The sequence below is a fragment of the Salmo salar genome, chromosome 13 (assembly GCF_965601325.2).
Source record: "Salmo salar chromosome 13, fSalSal1, whole genome shotgun sequence".
NCBI lineage: Eukaryota > Metazoa > Chordata > Actinopteri > Salmoniformes > Salmonidae > Salmo > Salmo salar.
This window is the reverse complement of record NC_138303.1, coordinates 37,465,438-37,485,532: the sequence shown is the minus strand read 5'-3', so window position 1 is coordinate 37,485,532 and position 20,095 is coordinate 37,465,438. Positions and strand designations below refer to the sequence as shown.

The 20,095-nt window shown below is 40.7% G+C and overlaps 1 protein-coding gene across 2 annotated transcripts; it reads left to right on the top strand.

Annotated features, from left to right (window-relative positions):
• The first annotated feature begins 414 nt into the window (after positions 1-414).
• On the top strand, positions 415-14,047 carry LOC106567245 (protein SET). Of its 2 annotated transcripts, XM_014136305.3 has the most exons (7): positions 415-1,779; positions 1,958-2,035; positions 2,137-2,248; positions 9,268-9,422; positions 9,730-9,806; positions 10,951-11,120; positions 11,857-14,047. In XM_014136305.3, the coding sequence occupies exons 1-7, from the start codon at positions 883-885 to the stop codon at positions 11,991-11,993; spliced, it is 1,626 nt and encodes a 541-aa protein (XP_013991780.1). In that variant the 5' UTR covers positions 415-882; the 3' UTR covers positions 11,994-14,047. The 2 variants fall into 2 exon arrangements, with proteins under 2 accessions (XP_013991780.1, XP_013991782.1); XM_014136307.3 differs by lacking the exon at positions 1,958-2,035 and having other exon boundaries at positions 417-658.
• Positions 14,048-20,095: the final 6,048 nt, after the last annotated feature.

Genomic DNA, 20,095 nt, shown 5'->3' with positions numbered 1-20,095 from the left:
CTGAGTGCTAGTGCGCATGTGATGTTGGTCTATAGAAGGGCCATGAATTGGCATATGCTAACGTGAGTAGATTACCTTGAAAACAATAGTAGAATATCGCAGTCTCCAGTTTTTACATTATACCTCAACATAAGGAAGTTGGATTATATATTCAAAATGCATATTTAGCAAAGTACATAACCAAACCAAGCACACGGGTTTAAGAAAAAAAAAAAATATATATATATATATATATATATATAAAACCGGACTCGGCAGGTGTCCGTGCTATCTAGCATCCTTGGGACTAGTTGAAATTTAAAATGGTTAAAGGTTATGGTATGGAGATCCCGAATAGCACTGGTCTTCTTATTATACCTCAGTGGGCTTCAAACACGTAAACATTACCCCCGTTGTATCATTGGTGGGAAAGCTTTCGGCGCGGCGTACTCTAACCAATCAGCGAATTGTTTTCCTGTCCCGGAATGTAATAAATATCGCGGACGAAGAAATAGTGAGGGAAAGGACAAATAAACCATTTCAGGACTATGTGGAATTATAAACCAATACATTCAATATAACGTTAATACTTTATTATTATTATGCACAACTATTGCTAAATGGATATCTAGCTTTTAAGAGAATGGGGCCGTGTTGTGATACGAAGAACACACGCAAGGTAAGCTAGCTCGCTTTAGGCCTCTAGCTAAATTTACGCGGAAAAGGAGGGCAAGTAGCTAGCCAAACTAGCTTGCTAACTGTTTATAGGAAATACAAGCTAGTAATTTGTGCAACGAACAAGTTAGCCAGTCACATCTAAGCAAGCAATTCCACTACCCCCTAACTCATTAACTCATTTGTGGTGTATTGCTTTAGCTAGTAAGCTAAGGGTAATTGTAAAAAATGAGCGAAAAAACGAGCTGCAGCAAAAAGTCTGCAGTCTCCGCACTGAAGAAACGATGTCCGTCCCCTGAACAGGCTGGTGAGGCCCCGCTTCCTAGTAAGTTAGCCAAATTGGGCGACGACGTGTCCAGTGAATTAACATCGAATTTTCATGGAAACAAAAATGGGGAAGATGGCGATAAAGTGTCAGCCAAGGAAGAGAAGAATGATGGAAATGACGAGAGTGGACTAGGCGCTGATGCACATGTCAACGCCGCCGAGAGTGCACCAGTCTCTCCCGATCCAAAGAAAGTAGACACCGAGGAAAGTGCTGGTGCTGGAGATTGCCGACCCTCAACTTCACTGGACCAGTCAGATTCGGCCGCAATAGCAGCCGCCAAGGCACTTGCTAGTTTCACAAGAGCAACTACAGATGAGGCGAAACAAACGTCCTGCTCCTCCAAAAAAGTTGTACATCATGAGAGACTGGGACACAAAGTTAAGCGTGGTGACCATGAGTCCTCAAAGGAACGGGCAAAACCTGAAAGGGGTCTTCACACGCAGGCAGCAGCAGCAGACAGCTCTACCTCACTGCGTGGAGTTGACAGGGAGGATGCTGAGGACATGCCCGATGAGGACGACGACTCAATACCTGGATCATCCTCCACGTCGAGTTCCTCATTCCCATCAGATAATGACGATGATGGGGAGTGCGCCATAGTATCAGTGAAGATGGCCCCAGAGATTCGACAATCATTGGGCCTTCTGGCACAGGTACAGATGAGGCTGGATACTCTGGAGAAGAAAGGTGCCTGGCTCCACCAGCGGTTAGAGCTGAAGATGAGCTGCCAGCGCCGTCCGCACCTGGACCAGCGCAGCTCAATCACACAAGCCATCCCCGACTTCTGGGTCACAGCAGTATCCTTTTTGAAAACTGTTATAAATGCACACAGTGACACACACTTTTCCAGATGACAACAAATTACTTCATGATCCCAATTCATGTGCCTGTGAATTATGTGCATAGACACTGTATATGTTGGTGAGTGTGTAGGTATGTCACATTTTATTTTTCTCTTGACTCAAAGCTCAACAGTTGTTGAACCACCCTCATCTCTCTGCTCACATCGACGAAACCGATGAAGACGCTCTCAGTTACATGACCAACCTTGAAGTAATTAAATAATCCCAGCGAAAATGTAATGAATCTTTATATTCTTCAGAATAAATAACCTATTGCTCCCCTGAATTTAAAATGTTTTGTCTCCTACGTAGATTGAATCCTTCAAAAACAACAAGCTTGGCTACAGAATCGGGTTCCACTTCAGGCGGAACCCTTACTTCCAAAACGTCATCATAGTGAAGGAGCTCCACCTTGGAATGGGAGGTGAGTGACAGATCCAGTTTTGATATCTATCTTGCTTGTCCTCGCTTACGTAAACGGACCCAACTGGACTGGGGCACAGGAATTGAATATAAGGGCAAATTAAGTCACCATCTCTAAACAACAGAGACTTTAGGATGCAACATTTAGACATTGGACAGGTTAACACGGGAACAGGACTACTGTGGGATTCTGGCAGGAATGGGGGTCAAGTTTGTGACAGGACCGAACAGGATCAATAGTCCACAGGGACGGGCAGTGCAGGAGTTATTTACAGTTGAGGAACAAACAAGTTATTTTTGTGTTGTAAGCAGTTTTAGGAGGACATATATCCTTTTGAGTGTTTTTCCCCTCTACCCCTCCTCACTAGAGTAACATGTGTTCTTCACTATTTAAAAATTACAACTTTGGTATTTGTGACCGACTGGCTCGATTCGGTCTTGTGTAGCAAAATTTGAAATGGTATTTTTTACTTTGGATAAAAGTATAGACTCAGAGCTAGAAAATGGTATCATACACTACAGTTGAGGAACAATGGGAAAGTAATTCTGCTTTGGAAGTTGATAAACTTGTAAATTAACTTGTGAGAAAATGGCCTTTTGAATGTTTTGGTACACCTACCGGAGAGCTCTTTGTCTACACCCATTCAGCATCGTTCACACCCTCTTAAGCTTTAGCCACACCCATCTCTTTAAGGGTTGAGATGTGCTTTGTGTGATAACAGCAAACAGCAGTCAAGCACCCAACCTAACTGTCTAACATTGGCTAGCTTACTAGCTACTTCCAGACAAATGCAAAAATAGCTTTCACTGACCATTTTACTTGCCCTTGGAGAGCTGGATATGCTGTTTTTATGTTATCCAGCTTTTTTTCTTCAACGTTTACTGACACCGGCCATTTAAACGGGTGTTGAGCGTTCGTAAATTAGTCAGTTATTCTGCTCTCTGGCACACTCAGATGAGTGCTTGAAATCAGAGTAGATAGCCAGAGTGAATTTACCAGCTACGTCTATCAACAGCTGTCGCGGTGACATCATGAACATTCTATTGAAATGGATACTTGCATAATGGAGTCTTTCTTTTGTTAAGACATCTAGCTAGCTAAACAATTAACATAATCTCAATTCATGACGTTACTACTAGAGGTCGACCGATAATGTTTTTTCGATATCGATTTAGGACCAAAAAAATAAGATACTGATTAATCAGACAACTTTTATATATGTATTTGTAATAATGACAATTACAAGAATACTGAATGAACTCTTATTTTAACTTAATATATAATTAAAATCCTTTTAGTCTCAAATAAATAATGAAACATGTTCAATAGGTTTAAATAATGCAAAAACACAGTGTTGGAGAAGAAAGTAAAAGTGCAATATGTGCCATGTAAAAAAGCTAACGTTTAAGTTCCTTGCTCAGAACATGAACATATGAAAGCTGGTGGTTCAAGAATCCCAGTTCTTCAATATTCCCAGTTAAGACGTTTTAGGTTGTAGTTATTATAGGAATTATGATGCGTCGACTATTTCTCTCTATACTATTTGTATTTCATATACCTTTGACTATTGGATGTTCTTATAGGCACTATAGTATTGCCAGCCTAATCTCGGGAGTTGATAGGCGTGAAGTCATAAACAGCGCTGTGCATCAACCATTGGTAAGAGCTGCTGGCAAACGCATTAAAGTGCTGTTTGAATGAATGCATGGACCCTGCTGCTGCCTACCATCGCTAAATCAAATCATAGACTTATTATAATATAATAAACACAGCAATACAAGTTTTTGGTCATTAATATGGTAAAATCCGGACACTATCATTTCGAAAACAAAACGTTTATTCTTTCAGTGAATTATGGAACCGTTCCATATTTTATCGAACGGGTGGCAACCCTAAGTCTAAATATTGCTGTTACATTGCACAACCTTCAATGTTATGTCATAATTATGTACAATTCTGGCATTAGTTCACAGTTCGCATCGGGCCAGGTGGCCCAAACTTGCATATACCCTAGTTAATATTTCCTGCTAACATTAATTTCTTTTAACTAAATATGCAGATTAAAAAATATATACTTCTGTGTATTGATTTTAAGAAAGGCATTGATGTTTATGGTTGGGTACATTTGTGCTTTTTTTTCACGAATTTGCTTTTGTTAAATCATCACCCGTTTGGCGACGTTGAAGTAGGCTGTGATTCGATAATTTAACCTCTCTGGGCTAGGCGGGACGAATTCGTCCCACCTACGCAACAGCCAGTTGAATCCCGTGGCGCGTTTTTCAAATACCTTAGAAATGCTATTACTTCAATTTCTCAAACATATGACTATTTTACAGCATTTTAAAGACAAGACTCTCGTTAATCTAACCACACTGTCCGATTTCAAAAAGGCTTTACAACGAAAGCAAAACATTAGATTATGTCAGCAGAGTACCCAGCCAGAAATAATCAGACACCCATTTTTCAAGCTAGCATATAATGTCACATAAACCCAGAAGACAGCTAAATGCAGCACTAACCTTTGATGATCTTCATCAGATGACAATCCTAGGACATTATGTTATACAATACATGCATGTTTTGTTCAATCAAGTTCATATTTATATCAAAAACCAGCTTTTTACATTAGCATGTGACGTTCAGAACTAGCATACCCCCGCAAACTTCCGGGGAATTTACTAACAATTTACTAAATTACTCACGATAAACGTTCACAAAAAACATAACAATTATTTTAAGAATTATAGATACAGAACTCCTTTGTGCAATCGAGGTGTCCGATTTTAAAATAGCTTTTCGGTGAAAGCACATTTTGCAATATTCTCAGTAGATAGCCCAGCCATCACGGCTAGCCATTTAGACACCGACCAAGTTTAGCCCTGACCAAACTCAGATTTACTATTACAAAAGTTTGATCACCTTTGTTGTCTTCGTCAGAATGCACTCCCAGGACTGCTACTTCAATAACAAATGTTGGTTTGGTCCAAAATAATCCATCGTTATATCCAAATAGCGGCGTTTTGTTTGTGCGTTCCAGACACTATGCGAAATGGTAAATCAGGGTTACGAGCATGGCGCAATTCGTGACAAAAAAATTCTAAATATTCCATTACCGTACTTCGAAGCATGTCAACCGCTGTTTAAAATCCATTTTTATGCCATTTTTCTCGTAAAAAAAGCGATAATATTCCGACCTGGAATCTCCGTTTAGGTAAACAGAGGAAAGAAAACAAAGCTTTCGGTCGACGCGGGCACGAGCCTGAGTCTCACAGTACTGTAATCAGCCACTACCCAAACGCGCTACTTTTTTTCAGCCAGAGCCTGCAAAGCCACGATTCAGCTTTTTGCCGCCTTCTGAGAGCCTATGGCAGCCGTAGGAAGTGTCACGTAACAGCAGAGATCCTTTGTAATGGATAGAGATGGCAAAGAAGGCCAAGAAATGGTCAGACAGGGTACTTCCTGTACAGAATCTTCTCAGGTTTTGACCTGCCATTTGAGTTCTGTTATACTCACAGACACCATTCAAACAGTTTTAGAAACTTTGGAGTGTTTTCTATCCAAAGCCAATAATTATATGCATATTCTAGTTACTGGGCAGGAGTAGTAACCAGATTAAATCGGGTACGTTTTTTATCCAGCCGTGTCAATACTGCCCCCTAGCCCTAACAGGTTAACAGGCTCCGCATTGATTATATGCAATGCAGGACAAGCTAGTTAACCTTGTAATATCATCAACCATGTGTAGTTAACTAGTGATTATGTGAAGATTTTTTTTATAAGATAAGTTTAATGCTAGCTAGCAACTTACCGTGGCTCCTTGCAGCCACAAGGTCCTTTTGATGCTGCACTCGCGTAACAGGTGGTCAGCCAACCACGCAGTTTCCTCGTGGATTGCAATGTAATCGGCGTCCAAAAAGTAGATTACCGATTTTGTTATGAAAACTTGAAATCGTCCCTAATTAAATCGGTCGACCTCTAGTTACTACCCTGCATGAATCTGCAGGTAGCTAACCAACCAGGTTAATTGTTAGCTGGCTAACATTAGGCTATAACTAGCAAAGCAAAGGCTCTGAGACACGAATAATATTACTACACAGATCATACATGTATTGTTAGATAGCCAGCCAGCTAACGTTAGCTAGCTAGCTAACAGTACACTTTAATTTGAAATGAAAATTACTTTGACAAAATTTGGAATGTGTAATATCTGAAAATGTAGCTAGCTAGACCATCTTACCCGTATACATCGATGGATTCTTCCCCCTCTCTCTCGCGGATGCCATGATTCCCCTTAGTTTGTAATCCGGAGACAGGTGTGTTCTCCATCTCTCCATCTCCTTAGCTAACATGCTCTAATTCCACTGATTTCAAAACTTGGTCCTCCAGGAAGTGGAGAGAAACTCTAATGCTGTTCTGCTATGCGATATCTTTAAAAAAAAAAAAGCTGTGTTAGACAGGATTGCCTACACATATAAGGTAAGTTTAATGCTAACTAGCAAAGGTAAAAATCTGTTATTCTGCCCCTGAACAAGGCAGTTAACCCACTGTTCCTAGGCCGTCATTGAAAATAAGAATTTGTTCTTAACTGACTTGCCTAATTAAATTAAGGTCAATTTAAAAAAAAAAAAAAACATACTGAGCAGCTCAAATAGACAAAAGCGTGCTACATGGCAGACCAATCCAAACTCCTCTCTCGGCTTGTCCAGCCCACTCATCTCAGCCAATCATGGCTAGCGGCAAGGTTGCTGCCTTTTTCTGTGGCTAAATCAACTAGGCTCATCCTTAAAATATATATTTGTATTTACAGATGGCATACAAATGTAAGGCACATGAAAATTCACATGTTCCAGAAGGCATTTCTACAAAAAAATGCATTTTGATAAATATAAAAACTTAACGTTCAAATGGCTCTCCTGTGAAGTAGTGACTTGCGACACATGCCTAGTTTACTGAAACGAGAACAATAGTGATGCAGTCACTCTCCTCAACTTTGAGCCAGGCGAGACTGATATGCATGTTACCTACACTTTCAGTCCATGTACATCTAAGTGCAATATGTGCTGCATTGTACTGGACCAACTGCAAATCATCAATGTCTTCTGACGCACATTTCCTTTGAATTACACAGTAGGCCAGGTTTGACGAAACTAGGGCCAGTACGACCTGTCTGGTCGACTGAGATGTCAAGAAGGCAGAGCAACGCCCTATGGACAGACCTCGTCCCATTTTAGCAACCATTTGAATCTATATGTTTTGACCATGACAGCTTGCTATCTAGGGTTACACCCAGTAGTTTAGTCTCCTCAACTTGCTCAATAGCCACATTATTCAATAATAGATCTCAATGAGGTTTGAATGAGTGATTTGTCCCAAATATTATGCTTTTAGTTTGTGATATTTAGCACCAGCCTATTGCTAGTTACCCATTCTAAACCTGACTGGAGTTCTGTTAAGTGTCTCAGTTCTTTATTTTACTGTTGCTGGTGTATATGTTAGCTCGTCAGCATACATAGGCACACAGGCTTTATTCGAGGTCAGTGGAAGGTCATTTGTAAAAACAGAAAACAGTAATGGCCCTAGACCAGTTTCATACTTGAGTAGACGTAAAGATGCCTTTTTAAAAGAAAATAACTCCAGTAAAAGTGATGCACCCAGTAAAATACTACCTCAGTAAAAGTATTTGGTTTTAAATGTACTTAAGTATATATATAATTTAAAATGTCTTATATTAAGTAAACCAGACACACTTTTCTTGTTTTTTTTAAATGTACAGATAGCCAGGGGCACAGTTCAACATTCAGATTTAATTTAATTTACAAACGAAGCATTTGTGTTTTGAGTCTGCCAGATCAGAGGCAGTAGGGATGACTAAGTGTGAGAATTAGACAATTTTCCTGTCCTGCTTAGCATTCAAAGTGTAACGAGTACTTTTGGGTGTCAGGGAAAATGTTAGGCGTAAAACATATATTATTTTCTTTAGGAATGTAGTAAAGTAAAAGTTGTCAAAAATATATAAATAGTAAAGTACAGATTCCCCAAAAAACGACTTAAGTAAAAACACTTTAAAGTACTACTTAAGTACTTTACACCACTGCCCTAGCCGGCTGCAGTGCGGTACACTGAATTTGCATGAGAGAGGCTTCCATTAACAAAAACCCTCTGTTCTATTCGTGGGGTAACTCTCAAATCATAATAAGGCAGAGGATGAAAATCCATAACACCAAAAAATGTTCAGCAATAGGTTATGATCAATGACATCAAAAGCTGCATGGAGTCTTAACAAAACAGCTCCTTCAATCTTCTATCAATTTCTTTCAGCCAATAATCAGTCATTTGTATCAGTGCCGAGCATGTAGTGCCCTTCGCTATAAGCATGCTGAAAGTCTGTTAACTTGTTTTCTGTAAAATAACTTTATTTGATCAAACACCATTTTTTTTTTTTTCTCCAAAGTTTGATTGGTCGGCTGTTTGAATCATTAAAGGGTGCTCTGCTATTTTTGGCTAGTGACATTATCTTTGCCTTGTTCCATGGCACACACTGTCTTCTAGGCTTAAATTGAAGATGTGTCAGGATTCACAATGTATTCTGCTACCAACCTCAGCAATTGACCATCCAGGTTGTCGGTACCAGGTGGTTTGTCCTTATTTATAGATGGCAAAAAAACAATATCAGCTGGGCAGGCAATGGAAAGTAGCTACCAGCGAGCGAACAGCTCTCGTGTCTTGTGAGGGGCCATTGCTATGAAAACACACACGCAGCAGGGAGTGGGGGGGACCTACAGACGAGCAGCTAACGGAGGAAGTTATTTCTGCATGTTAAAATGAACACGCGACTGGAGTAATTTTATGTCGGGACAGGAAAGTTGTCGGGGTCATGGAACTGTTGTGGGATCCGGACAGTACGGGGAAAATATTGACAGGACAAGACTCCCGTGTCTACGCAGAGGTGTAATCTGGTTTTAGGTGTAAATGAGGCCAGTAATGACAATATCCTTCCCCTGTTACATGTCCTCTTACAGGATCTCCCGTGTCTTTCTCCGACCCCATCCTGTGGTACCGCGGGCAGAACCTGACGCTCCACAGTGAACCCAGGAGATCGGGACGTGGCATCTACCAGACCTTCTTCAGCTGGTTCAGCGACCACACCAGCCCTGGCCGGGACGATATAGCACAGGTAACGGCATGCTCACTGCTTGGCACAGGTTGCGAACTGGTGCACAGTCTGACATGCATGAAGTAAGCCAGCACACACATTCAACATTTTAGTCAACAGATTTTTCACTTAGTCGGCTCAGGGATTCCAACCAGCAACCTTTCGGTTACTGGCCCAACGCTCTTAGCCGCTAGGCTATTTGCCGCCCATTGAACATTGCACAGTTCCACTGGTGACCACACGACTGCCATTATTTAAGGCTCTATAACTCTTAACGTTACTGCACTATTCCAACACACTGTTCTGTTTCTTTTGTGTGAATCTATAGATATTGAAGGATGACCTTTTCAGAAACCCTCTGAGATACTACCTGACTCCACTGTGGGAACCCAGGCAGAATGGCAGGTAAGCTGCCCAGCAAAACCTCTTGTGGAACTAAGTTCAATAAGGACTGTTCCATCTCCATGATACTATTACCATGCTATTACCACTTTAATATGTGCCGTAATGTAGCCTAAAATAATACCAAACACTTTTATTAGAAAGCATTTTGTGTATACAAATTTAAAAAACAGGACGTGACAGGTCTCTTGATTGTCTTAACTATCACAACTAGGGATGCAAATTTCAGTCAATTTTGCTGCCGACTAACCGATCCCCATTATCTGGTCAACAAACTGTTACATTTTTTCCAAACAGTGAAATTACTGACCAACAGAAAATACTATGCATGCATACCACTGGGCTAGATGCATACAAGGAACAGGCATTTTTCATTAAGAGCTTAATGGAAACAGGCAAAATAGCAAACCTGTCATCTTCGTCAAAGGCTATAGCCTATTATTGAACATGTACTTCCTGTAATGAAGCAGCCAATAAAACCCAATTTTCAAACTTTCACCAGAATGTAAAACACAGTTCTAAACAGCAGACCTGATGTGAGTGGTTCCATATGTGACGGAGATGAACATCTCTGTTAGAAACATGGAAGAGGGGGAATCTAACAGCAACAACTATGATGGGTTGCTAATATGACTGGGATGGTGCCTTTGGCTTCTGGACAACGAAAGAAAGTTGATTTGAAAACCAATAGAACAGGAGAGAAATGTTGGTTAATGGCATGAGGAAGTCTTAAAAGAATTGCCTCCATGTTTCTATGGATGGATTTTGGCAAGGCTACTTTGAAGCAAATCAAGACATGCCTCATTATTTGAAGTAAAGTAACATTTTCAGGTTTCAAACAATTATACTGCATCAAGCTCATATTGCAAAGTGGTGGGTGATGCGCTGACAGGCTGCCTACCGTTTACTTTATATGCACTCGAATGGCGAATGAGGCACACTTTAATTACGAGTTGAGATTGAGAAATAAGTGGCTATTTTTAATCGTGGTGGTGATAAATGGTTTTTAACAGGCGATTGCATTTAGAATTGTTATTTGTTGCGCAATTACTGGGCTGATAAAAGCACTTTTCACTCCAGTACCAGCTTTTTGTAGAGCTACTCTCTCGCTGTTAACATCTCTGATCACAACATCCGGTTCCAACAGCACCAGTGGGCCCAAGCCAGCTGGAAACAGCAACAGGGATGATTGTGTGGTGATCTCCGACTCGGATGATGACGAAGACCAGGCTGAAGAGCAGGCTAAGCCTGGACGAGGTCATAGCAGGGAAGAGGATGATGAAGATGAGGACGAGGTGCATGGGGGCCAAGATGCAGGTTAGAGAAGACTAATGGACCTGATTCCAGTGCTTTAGGGTCACACTGTCTGCTGGTTTACCTCCTGAGAAATGTGTATAAGTGTGTAGCAAATGTCCCTGAATTAGTAAGCAGGTGAGACTGAATAGACAGCGAATATGTCCTCAGAATCAGATGAAAAAGCCCACAGGAGGATGGTGACAGACGGTAAGACATTTTCCACAAGCAGCAATGTTATACGAGAACCACATAGAATGTAGAAGTTTGTTGGATCTGCTGGTCAGCTTTGCAGCTCAGTTCAGAACATGAAATCATTGTTTGGATGAAAGTCTACTTATTTCAATGGTTCAGGAATACTGATTTTTACATGCAAACTCAGCAGCTTATTCACACTGATCTGCCAATTTTCTGCAAAATCCAGTAGAACCAAAGACTGTTCATACATTAAATAAGGGGTATTTGTACAGTCATTGGAAGTTATTTTTTTGTTTACTGGGTTAAGGTGTGCTTTGTTTATACATTTTGGTTACCTGATACTTCAATCCACCACTCACTGTTTTTACCCTTCACGTACATTTTATTGCAGGGGGAACTAAAATCAACAGTTGACCAATTGTACGACATAATTATATTCCTACTCCTTCTCAACATTCACCATAATCCATTGTTAATCCCCTGTTTATATCCCGTGCCAATCACTCCATTTGCTCAAAGTGGGAAACCCATTATAAAAGATCTGATCATTTCCATTCTCCAGGGTCTGATGACAGCAGCCAGGAGGCCAGAGAGGATGAGGACGCGTACGGAGAGGTGGATGAATCACGAGGTCGCGAGGTTCGAGACCAAGATGATGAGGAGGCTATTGAGGTGGGCGAAGAACAGGACGAGTGCTAAGATTGTTCATTTTTCCCAGTTTCCTTTTTTCTTATTATGCACAAAAGCAAAATTATTATTAATACATTCTAAGTTACTCATTGCCTTTTTAAAATCAGGGTAAATTAAAAAAGCAGACACCATGTTTTGACCTATTGGTCAGTCCACCTTTTTGAGTACTTTAACTTGGTGAAAAAAACACTTTGTTTCACCTTTAACATTCTGTCATAAAGAGCACATGTTAAAAAACAACATGTTTTCCCATTTCGAGATTTTTTTTTTGGACTATAGCAGGTGCCTGTTAAGTGACAAAATCGTCAACCCTGTTACTTTACTCATCTTAAATCAGCCATAAAATCCCTCTTAACAGGGAGAATGGAAGCTTGTCTTGTGCAACAGGGAGGGGCAATTTGAATGCAAGCTTCACCCCAAAAAAATGAAATTGTTAACATTTCTAGTGTGTCTATGGGTAACAGGGTTGACATGTTATGCTCAACCCGTATAGTTTTCCACCACAAAACTCTAGAAAATTGCCAAAAAGAGTCGAACCAGCTCACCTGCTTTTGTGCACAGTTTCTACTTAAAATATCAAAGGGATGCAAAAGGCACTCATTTCATCGAACGACCCGTATATTTTAGTGTAGTCTGTTTTGATTTGTTTGAATTTTAGATTCCAGTAATGAAGAATCTAAGGAGCCATGCCTATCTATCTTAATTCTGCATCGTAAAAGGTATTAGTTCTTGAGTCATTCATTCACTCTTGTTGATAGGGCTACTCCACACAAAATGGAAAGAAAACTAATACAATCATATTAAAATGAGGTTTGAGACTGCGAAAATTTGAGAGCATCTCTTGTTGCAAGTAGTTCTATAAAACAATCCTAGATATTTTACTGACTGGTATCAGTGATCATGTCTTCAACTCAATTTGTCTTGAACTTTTCCTATTGTAAATCTGATCTTTGACGAAGTAAAAAGGTGATGTAATTTTTTTGTTGAGGGGTTGTAATCCTTTACAGAACACGTCTCGGATGCACTTCATACTGAACCAAATCTTGTTCTCAGGGATGACCTAGTCGTGGATGTTTTCATGGAAGGAAACTGATTTATTTTAGAGGCCGTATAAGGTTCTTACACCTGCCATTGTTTGGGTGTATCTGTGTAAAATAAGTTTATTCTACAGTAGTTTGTTAGTTTAAGGTAAATATAGGTAGTGTGTCACCAGTGTTTTTGGCTTTTCTATCATAACTTAGTGTGTAGCTCTACACCCTATTCACATTTTCTAGTCAATGTATTCATTGAAATTATTTTAAAGCTGGAATCCTTCATGGCGACACAGCCACATCCGTTTGAGATATTACAACAAAGAAGTTACTGCAAATAACAAACAGTTTTTTCCCCTCTCGGATGTCATTGCATGCGCGATTGAAGAGCACTATATGTACTGCAATGCTTTACTGCTCCTCAGCCAGTGGTGCTGTTTCCCGCTACTCCGGATTCCATCTTTAAATATATTTTAACAAATTGATTGAGATGTGTGAAATCCAACACTTTGACATGAATTGTAATATTTTGAGCTTGTTGCGTTGTGCTTTTATTTTTATCTTTTAGAAACTGGTATCCATTACATTTACTTTGTTTTTTATATATATATATATTTTTTAGCAATAAGTAAAGTTAAGTCACAAATGTTTGAATGGTGTGCTGTTCAGAGCGAATATTTGCATTGATTGTTGGTTCAAAGGCATTGATGAGTGGTCTGACGAAGTAGCATAACTGTAGCCAAGGGTTGCTCTTAAACTACTGTAACAATACTAGTGCTTTTATGTTATTTCTTTTCCACACAGACTGATGGCATTGGCATGTACATATTTAAAGTTAACCTTGTGTTCAGATCTGTTAAGCTTAAATCGTTATTTGTAACCATCTGGAATTTGAAATATAGTGTACATTAACAGAAAGTTATATTTTGTGTGCTGAATTTTATAGTATGCTGTAGTTTTGAAGAAAATGTTTGTTAGTTTTTTAAGATGTCCACATTTTGAATCAGATTTAATTAAATAGCAAGTTATTTATTTTTGCTTACTGTTTTTAATTGTTTAAATGTTGGTATTAGAAATTGTTAGGGTGACACAATCAGCCTGTAATAACCATACTTAACTGGTAGACTGTGATACGGGGTCAATACGGGTCCCATCTTTTTAGGAACTCAGTCCAGTTCAACTTACTGCTGTTGAGTTATAATAGTAGAATGCACACGGTGCAATTTCAGAATGTGGTATTGTAATGGCAGTCTTCCTCTGGCATTCACTGGTAGACCTTCAGAGAGCTATTTATAACCTGTCAGAAAATTCCACTTTATCGAGGAGCTGATTCCAGTCTGCTAGTAAGTTAGGTTGTAGTTATCAAGGAGCTGATTCCAGTCTGGTAGGTAAGTTAGGTTGTAGTTATCAAGGCCAGATATTGTGCCCAGGGGCCTCGACCCTGGGCAAAATGGGTATCATATGAACATACTCAGGTATCATATGAACACACACAAGACATGGCAAAATGTGTAGAATTGCAGGAATTTGGCTATAGAAATGACCATTTTTATCTGCCAACAAGCAGGTTTTCAACAGTTTGGGTTCCATAGGTTGCTCGGTGGGGGTTACTATGATGATAAATTACAATATTCCTCTGGACCTTTGCCACCTACGAACTTTGTGACCAGACCTCAAATAGTTGAGTACCTCTAAAAGTTGTTCTGGATGGAATATATTGCCAAACCAGAAGATGGCAGTATACAAAAGCAAGGATAAGTGGATCGCTACTCTGAACTGCTTTTGTAACCCAAATGATGGGTACAGTCAATTTGGTAAAAAGTACTGAACAAATAGTACTTTGACTTGGAAACAAAGGCCTACTGTGTATCCAAGGTAACTGCATCCCTGAGCTTACCTTTCTTTGCCCAATGATTAAGTATGTATAATACGGTGGATTTCAGCATGGAAGAGCTTGATACCCAAGATGAGATACTCAATTGACAACTGACTTTGACATTATGACAGCAAAGACATTGTATTTACAATATGTTTAGGTTGGCCAATTCTTATATGAACAGGCAAAGAGGCCTGGAAGACAAACATTATCGGTGTATAACTTATGGTTTAGATGTCAACCTGTATCCCAGTTCAGATATGACGCAGGTGCCAGTATGTGATATTATTTAGAAATGTGGATTCACATGCTAGCTCTTGGCTCTGAAAATAGCTTCAAGGTGGACATTTTTGGACAGGCCCGGACAAAGGAACAGCGGCAATGGTACATTTGAACCATTGATTCCTTTTTTTTATGCACAATTATAAATATTCAACTAGCAAAAACCTGTCCTGCTGTTAGCTCCAGAACACACAAGACATGCAGTCTAGGAAGGGCACTTACTAATAGCTCTGGAAAAAACAGTATGCATACGCCATCAAATGATCACACAACAACAAACACTTTCTCAGCCTCATCTTGTTTCATCTCTGCCCACTTGTATTCAGACCAGTGGATTACTGTACCACCTCATGGCCTCTAGTACAAAACCACAAATGCTTTTATGTGTATGAATTAATTATGGAGGTGGTTTCCACAATATTGATCATGGTAAACAGACACGGAATGCAGAGAACCATGTAATCCAGAGACGTGTTGGAGCTTGTGGTTGCAGCACCATAGGTTAAGACAGTTTCATAATGAATGACAGAAGATAAAGCTCTGTTAGATTCCAGCTGGGGTCAAGTCAATGTGATTACACACATCTCCCTGTTAGATACAGTACGTCTGATGTCTACCTTCTCTGGTTTTATCAGGAATGTTACTGAACTCATCAGGCACTTGTGGTGATCCTTGTCCAAAGACGACCCACAACATGTGTGACGGGATAGGCTCAACCATGATCCATAAATCATCTTAGTACAACATGGTGCCCGGGAAATACCAGCTACTTGACAATGTGTATACGTGTGTGTGTGCGCATGTGTGTCACCACCAGTCATAGTATGTACTATGCTTGTGGTGAGTAAGATAAGTTATGAGAAGTTCCACTGAGCAAGAGAAGTTGTGGAGGAAGAGCGAGGGAGTGAGAATGGAGAGCAAGGAGTGTGGGAGACGCTGAGTGGAGGGAGATAGATGATTGGACTGATTAGCCTCAGCCTGGCCTCCCAGGTCCTGACAGATATGCACATCAGATGGATGACTGTTATCTGAAAGATCCCAGAAAGCATGGTGACTACTCTGCTCTGCCTAGTCACAGAGAGAGTGGGAGGCATGATCTCACTAGAATGATGAGTGTGAGCACCCCCACCACACATACGCTTGTACACACACACACACTCGCTTGCAAGCATGCATACACAGTGGTGCAGTGGTCTGAGTGGCGCAGCGGTCTAAGGCACTGCATCTCAGTGCTAGCGGTGTCACTACAGACCCTGGTTCGATTCCAGGCTGTATCACAACCGGCCATGATTGGGAGTCCCATAGGGTGGCGCACACATGGCCCAGTGTCGTCCGGGTTAGGGTTTGGCCGGGGTAGGCCGTCATTGTAAATAATAATTTGTTCTTAACTGACTTGCCTAGTTAAATAAAGGTTAAACAAAATTAAAATAAACAGACACACTTCCATGCACACACACAGGCTTAACAGCCTCCTACAGTACATGCTGTCCACACCACAGGCTGTAGTACACGAAGAAAGAAGCATCTTTGTACCACAACACCTCCTTGGTTTGCCCTCACTGATTTCTGTTGGAGGACAATGAATTTACGCAAATTAGAATGCAAGGACGATTGTCTCACCATAACAATGAAACATCTGGGGAGGGATGATTGGAGAGAGAAAGAGACAGACGTTATTACCCAGGAATAATTGGTCGATTTTCAATTTGATGGAAGTAGATGAGAAGAGAGCTGATTGAAGTGGAATATGCTTATGTGTGCCTACTGCTCAATATTGTTTGAGAATCTGACTGAGTATGTCTGGTGTCTGTGTATGCAAGTGAGTGCTGTTCTCACTTCAACAGCTTGACTGACTTTGTGGATCTCCACTCTCCAAATGGAAGAAGAGAAAGACAAACATGGGAGGTGATTATGGTCCCACCAGGAAAGATGGAGGAGAAGTGGAGGTTTTAATGACTGTTCAAAAATAACAGTCCCTTCAGACCCTTTATTGCCCAAAAATCTGCTATAGAGAATCCATATTTAATGAGCCGTAGGAGCATTAGCACGCTCATCCATTCTGCTCTTACCAAAGTGGTGACAGATGTATCTCCCAAGACAGATGCACTGTACATTTACTCATCCCTGTAGCATTTTTCAATATCCTTCATTTTTTCCCCACCACTTGTATTTTTTTCTGTTTTTTAAAACGAATTGTTCTAAAACAGCTGTCTAGTCACCCAGCTGCATTTTATAGTAAGGGAGAGTGCCAGTGTTGTCTTCTGTGCAGATGGGGACTGAATGGCTGGCTAAGGCTTGGTGAACACATGTCATACCGCCGGCCGTACATGTGCAGAAAGACAGCTTCAGAGAGGGAAGCTGCCGCCTTCCTTCACTGTAGAAACCTAGAATAACCCAGCTTCCAATTCCAATATTGACTGAAATGTATGAGCGCCATGGATGCACTCTTCATGTCAGGTATGTTTTCGTAACTTGTTCTCTTTTGATATTCACTTCAGCATGCAGCGTATGAATGTCACTTACAGCACCTGCTCCCCTGTCATCTAATTATCATTTTACTTTTGTTTGAAGGGTATTTTTTTCTCTAGGAAAACACCTTTTATTCTTTTACATTCTGCCAAGTGTGAAGCTCCTGTAGGTGTGAATATTCTGAACAGTCCTAAATGATAAAAACCTGAATAAAATATTGTCTTTCAGAAAATAAATCTGGTTCATATTCACACCATCCGTCAGTGTAGTAATAGGATTTATTTCCTCTTAGGGCCTTGCTTTTGTCCTTGGACATGTTGTTTTGATTGATGTATCTCGGCCCCCTCTCAGGGTAAGAGGTGCTGCTTGAGGCTCTGTGGGCTGTCTGTCTTACAAGGTTTTCAATTCCATAGTAATCACATGGCACATTACCTGAGGGTCAGATGGAGAGGCCCAGAGACATAGACAGACTACAAATACAGTACATGTTCACAGATGGGCCTCGTTGTACGTGTTATGTTTGCAGATGTACTCCTACTTTTATAAGAGACAGTCTCCCATTGTAGACAGTCTTATGTACTTGAGATGTGCAATTGTTGTACAGTAAGTCTCTTTTGATCATGTGTTTTACGAATTATTGCAGAACCTGCTCTTCCATTGTACTCTTTCTTTAAATCATATTGCAGAAGTGTCCTTTAAAATCAGAGCAAATCGAAAAAGGTCTTCCTGTGGACATTCACAGAAGGCAAAAACATAATTCCTACTATGAAAGTGGTGGTGGTGAACAATACAGCTAAATTATCTCACTCAGCGGGTTTAGGCAATAGTGGGTGGGCACACGGCCGATAAGACCATTAAAAAGTCATATCAGTGACGTTATTGGTGCCCTGTAAAGCAGTGGGAGCCGGTCAGTGTGGCGGTGTCCATGGCTGCTCGGAGTACAGAGGACGTAGTACGGAAACCCGAGCTCAGCGCTGACTCATGACACATTTCCTCAGCTGGAAAGAGAAGGATGCCTCCCACAGAAAGCAAGACAAAAAATAACACAAATACCTCATTGCTCACTCCTAACCTAGATGTACTTTACATGAAAGTAACCCAAAGGTCTCTCCTGCCCGATGAGCGAGCCAGAACCATGGGGAAGAGTGAGAGTAAAAATATATGCAGCTTCCAAGTGTGCCGACCTGTGGAGGGAACAAGGGCAGATGGAAGGGAACATTGCCCTGAATGAAACGCAGCACCCTTCAGTACGGACAGTGCATGCGACTGACATCTTATTCGGCATACACAATGGCACTGTCTAAATCAAGTAACTGATTCCTCTCCCTCCACCCATGAGCAAATCAAACACTATCTGAAACGGTTAAATACTGGCCTTAAGCTACTTATTTGAATACATCCCTGTGCCTTTTCATCTTCTGTATGCCTGATTTGCCAGCTTTCCACAAAACCAATGGTGGAGAGAGGAGAATGGTGCTTAGTCATTTCAGGCATAGAGCTGGTTTGAAAGAATGAATGTCTTCTTTAAAAATCCCCCTCCTGGTTACTTTGTGACCGTTGTCGTGAGCCCAGGAGTCGGTCCATCAGGAATCTGAGGAATCTGTAGGATTCTTCTGGCTCTCATGTGGAGCTAAACAGCTCTGAGATGGAGACATCTTTCAGAGCACAGCACAGGGCCTCAATTTACGGTGACATCAGAATGTAGGCTACTGTATATGCATAATCAAGGTGTATAATACAGTAGCCTAGTTGTACAGATGGGAAGTACTGTATATAGTGGCATTGTACAGTATATCATTTCTGTAACGGATGTCGTATGGAGTAGACCAAGGTGCAGTGGGTTGAGTGCTCATCTTAACTTTTATTGAACACTTAACAAAACACACAGTATTGCAGGCTACACACAGCTATGCAAAAACAACTTCCCACAAACGACAGGTGAAAAACGGCTACCTAAGTATGACTCCCAATCAGCAACAATGATGTACAGCTGTTCCTGATTGAGAGCCTTACCAGGCCAACACAAAGAAATATACAACATAGAAAAACCATAGAAATACAAAACATAGAACAAAACCCTGACAACACAAAACAAACACTCCCCTGCCACACCCTGACCAAACTACAATGACAAATAACCCCTTATACTGGTCAGGACGTGACAATTTCAAATAGCTTGAAATGGTATTTTCATTTCTAAATCAATTTAATGTGATATAATAACGTTTTAGAATTTAATGTATTTTCATAATTTAGAATTCAAGTTAATTTCAATTCCCTGTTTACTTTAGCCCAATCTACATTAGCCGAAATCAGACGTTTCCCCTTACCTGGATCAAGTGGGTTAAAGGTGGGACATACTGAGCATTTCCCTAGTACTATAATGATGACAGGAGAAGGAGGGAGGGAGCAGGAAGACGGGGGAGGAGGTGAGGGGGCCAGCCCTCTAAACA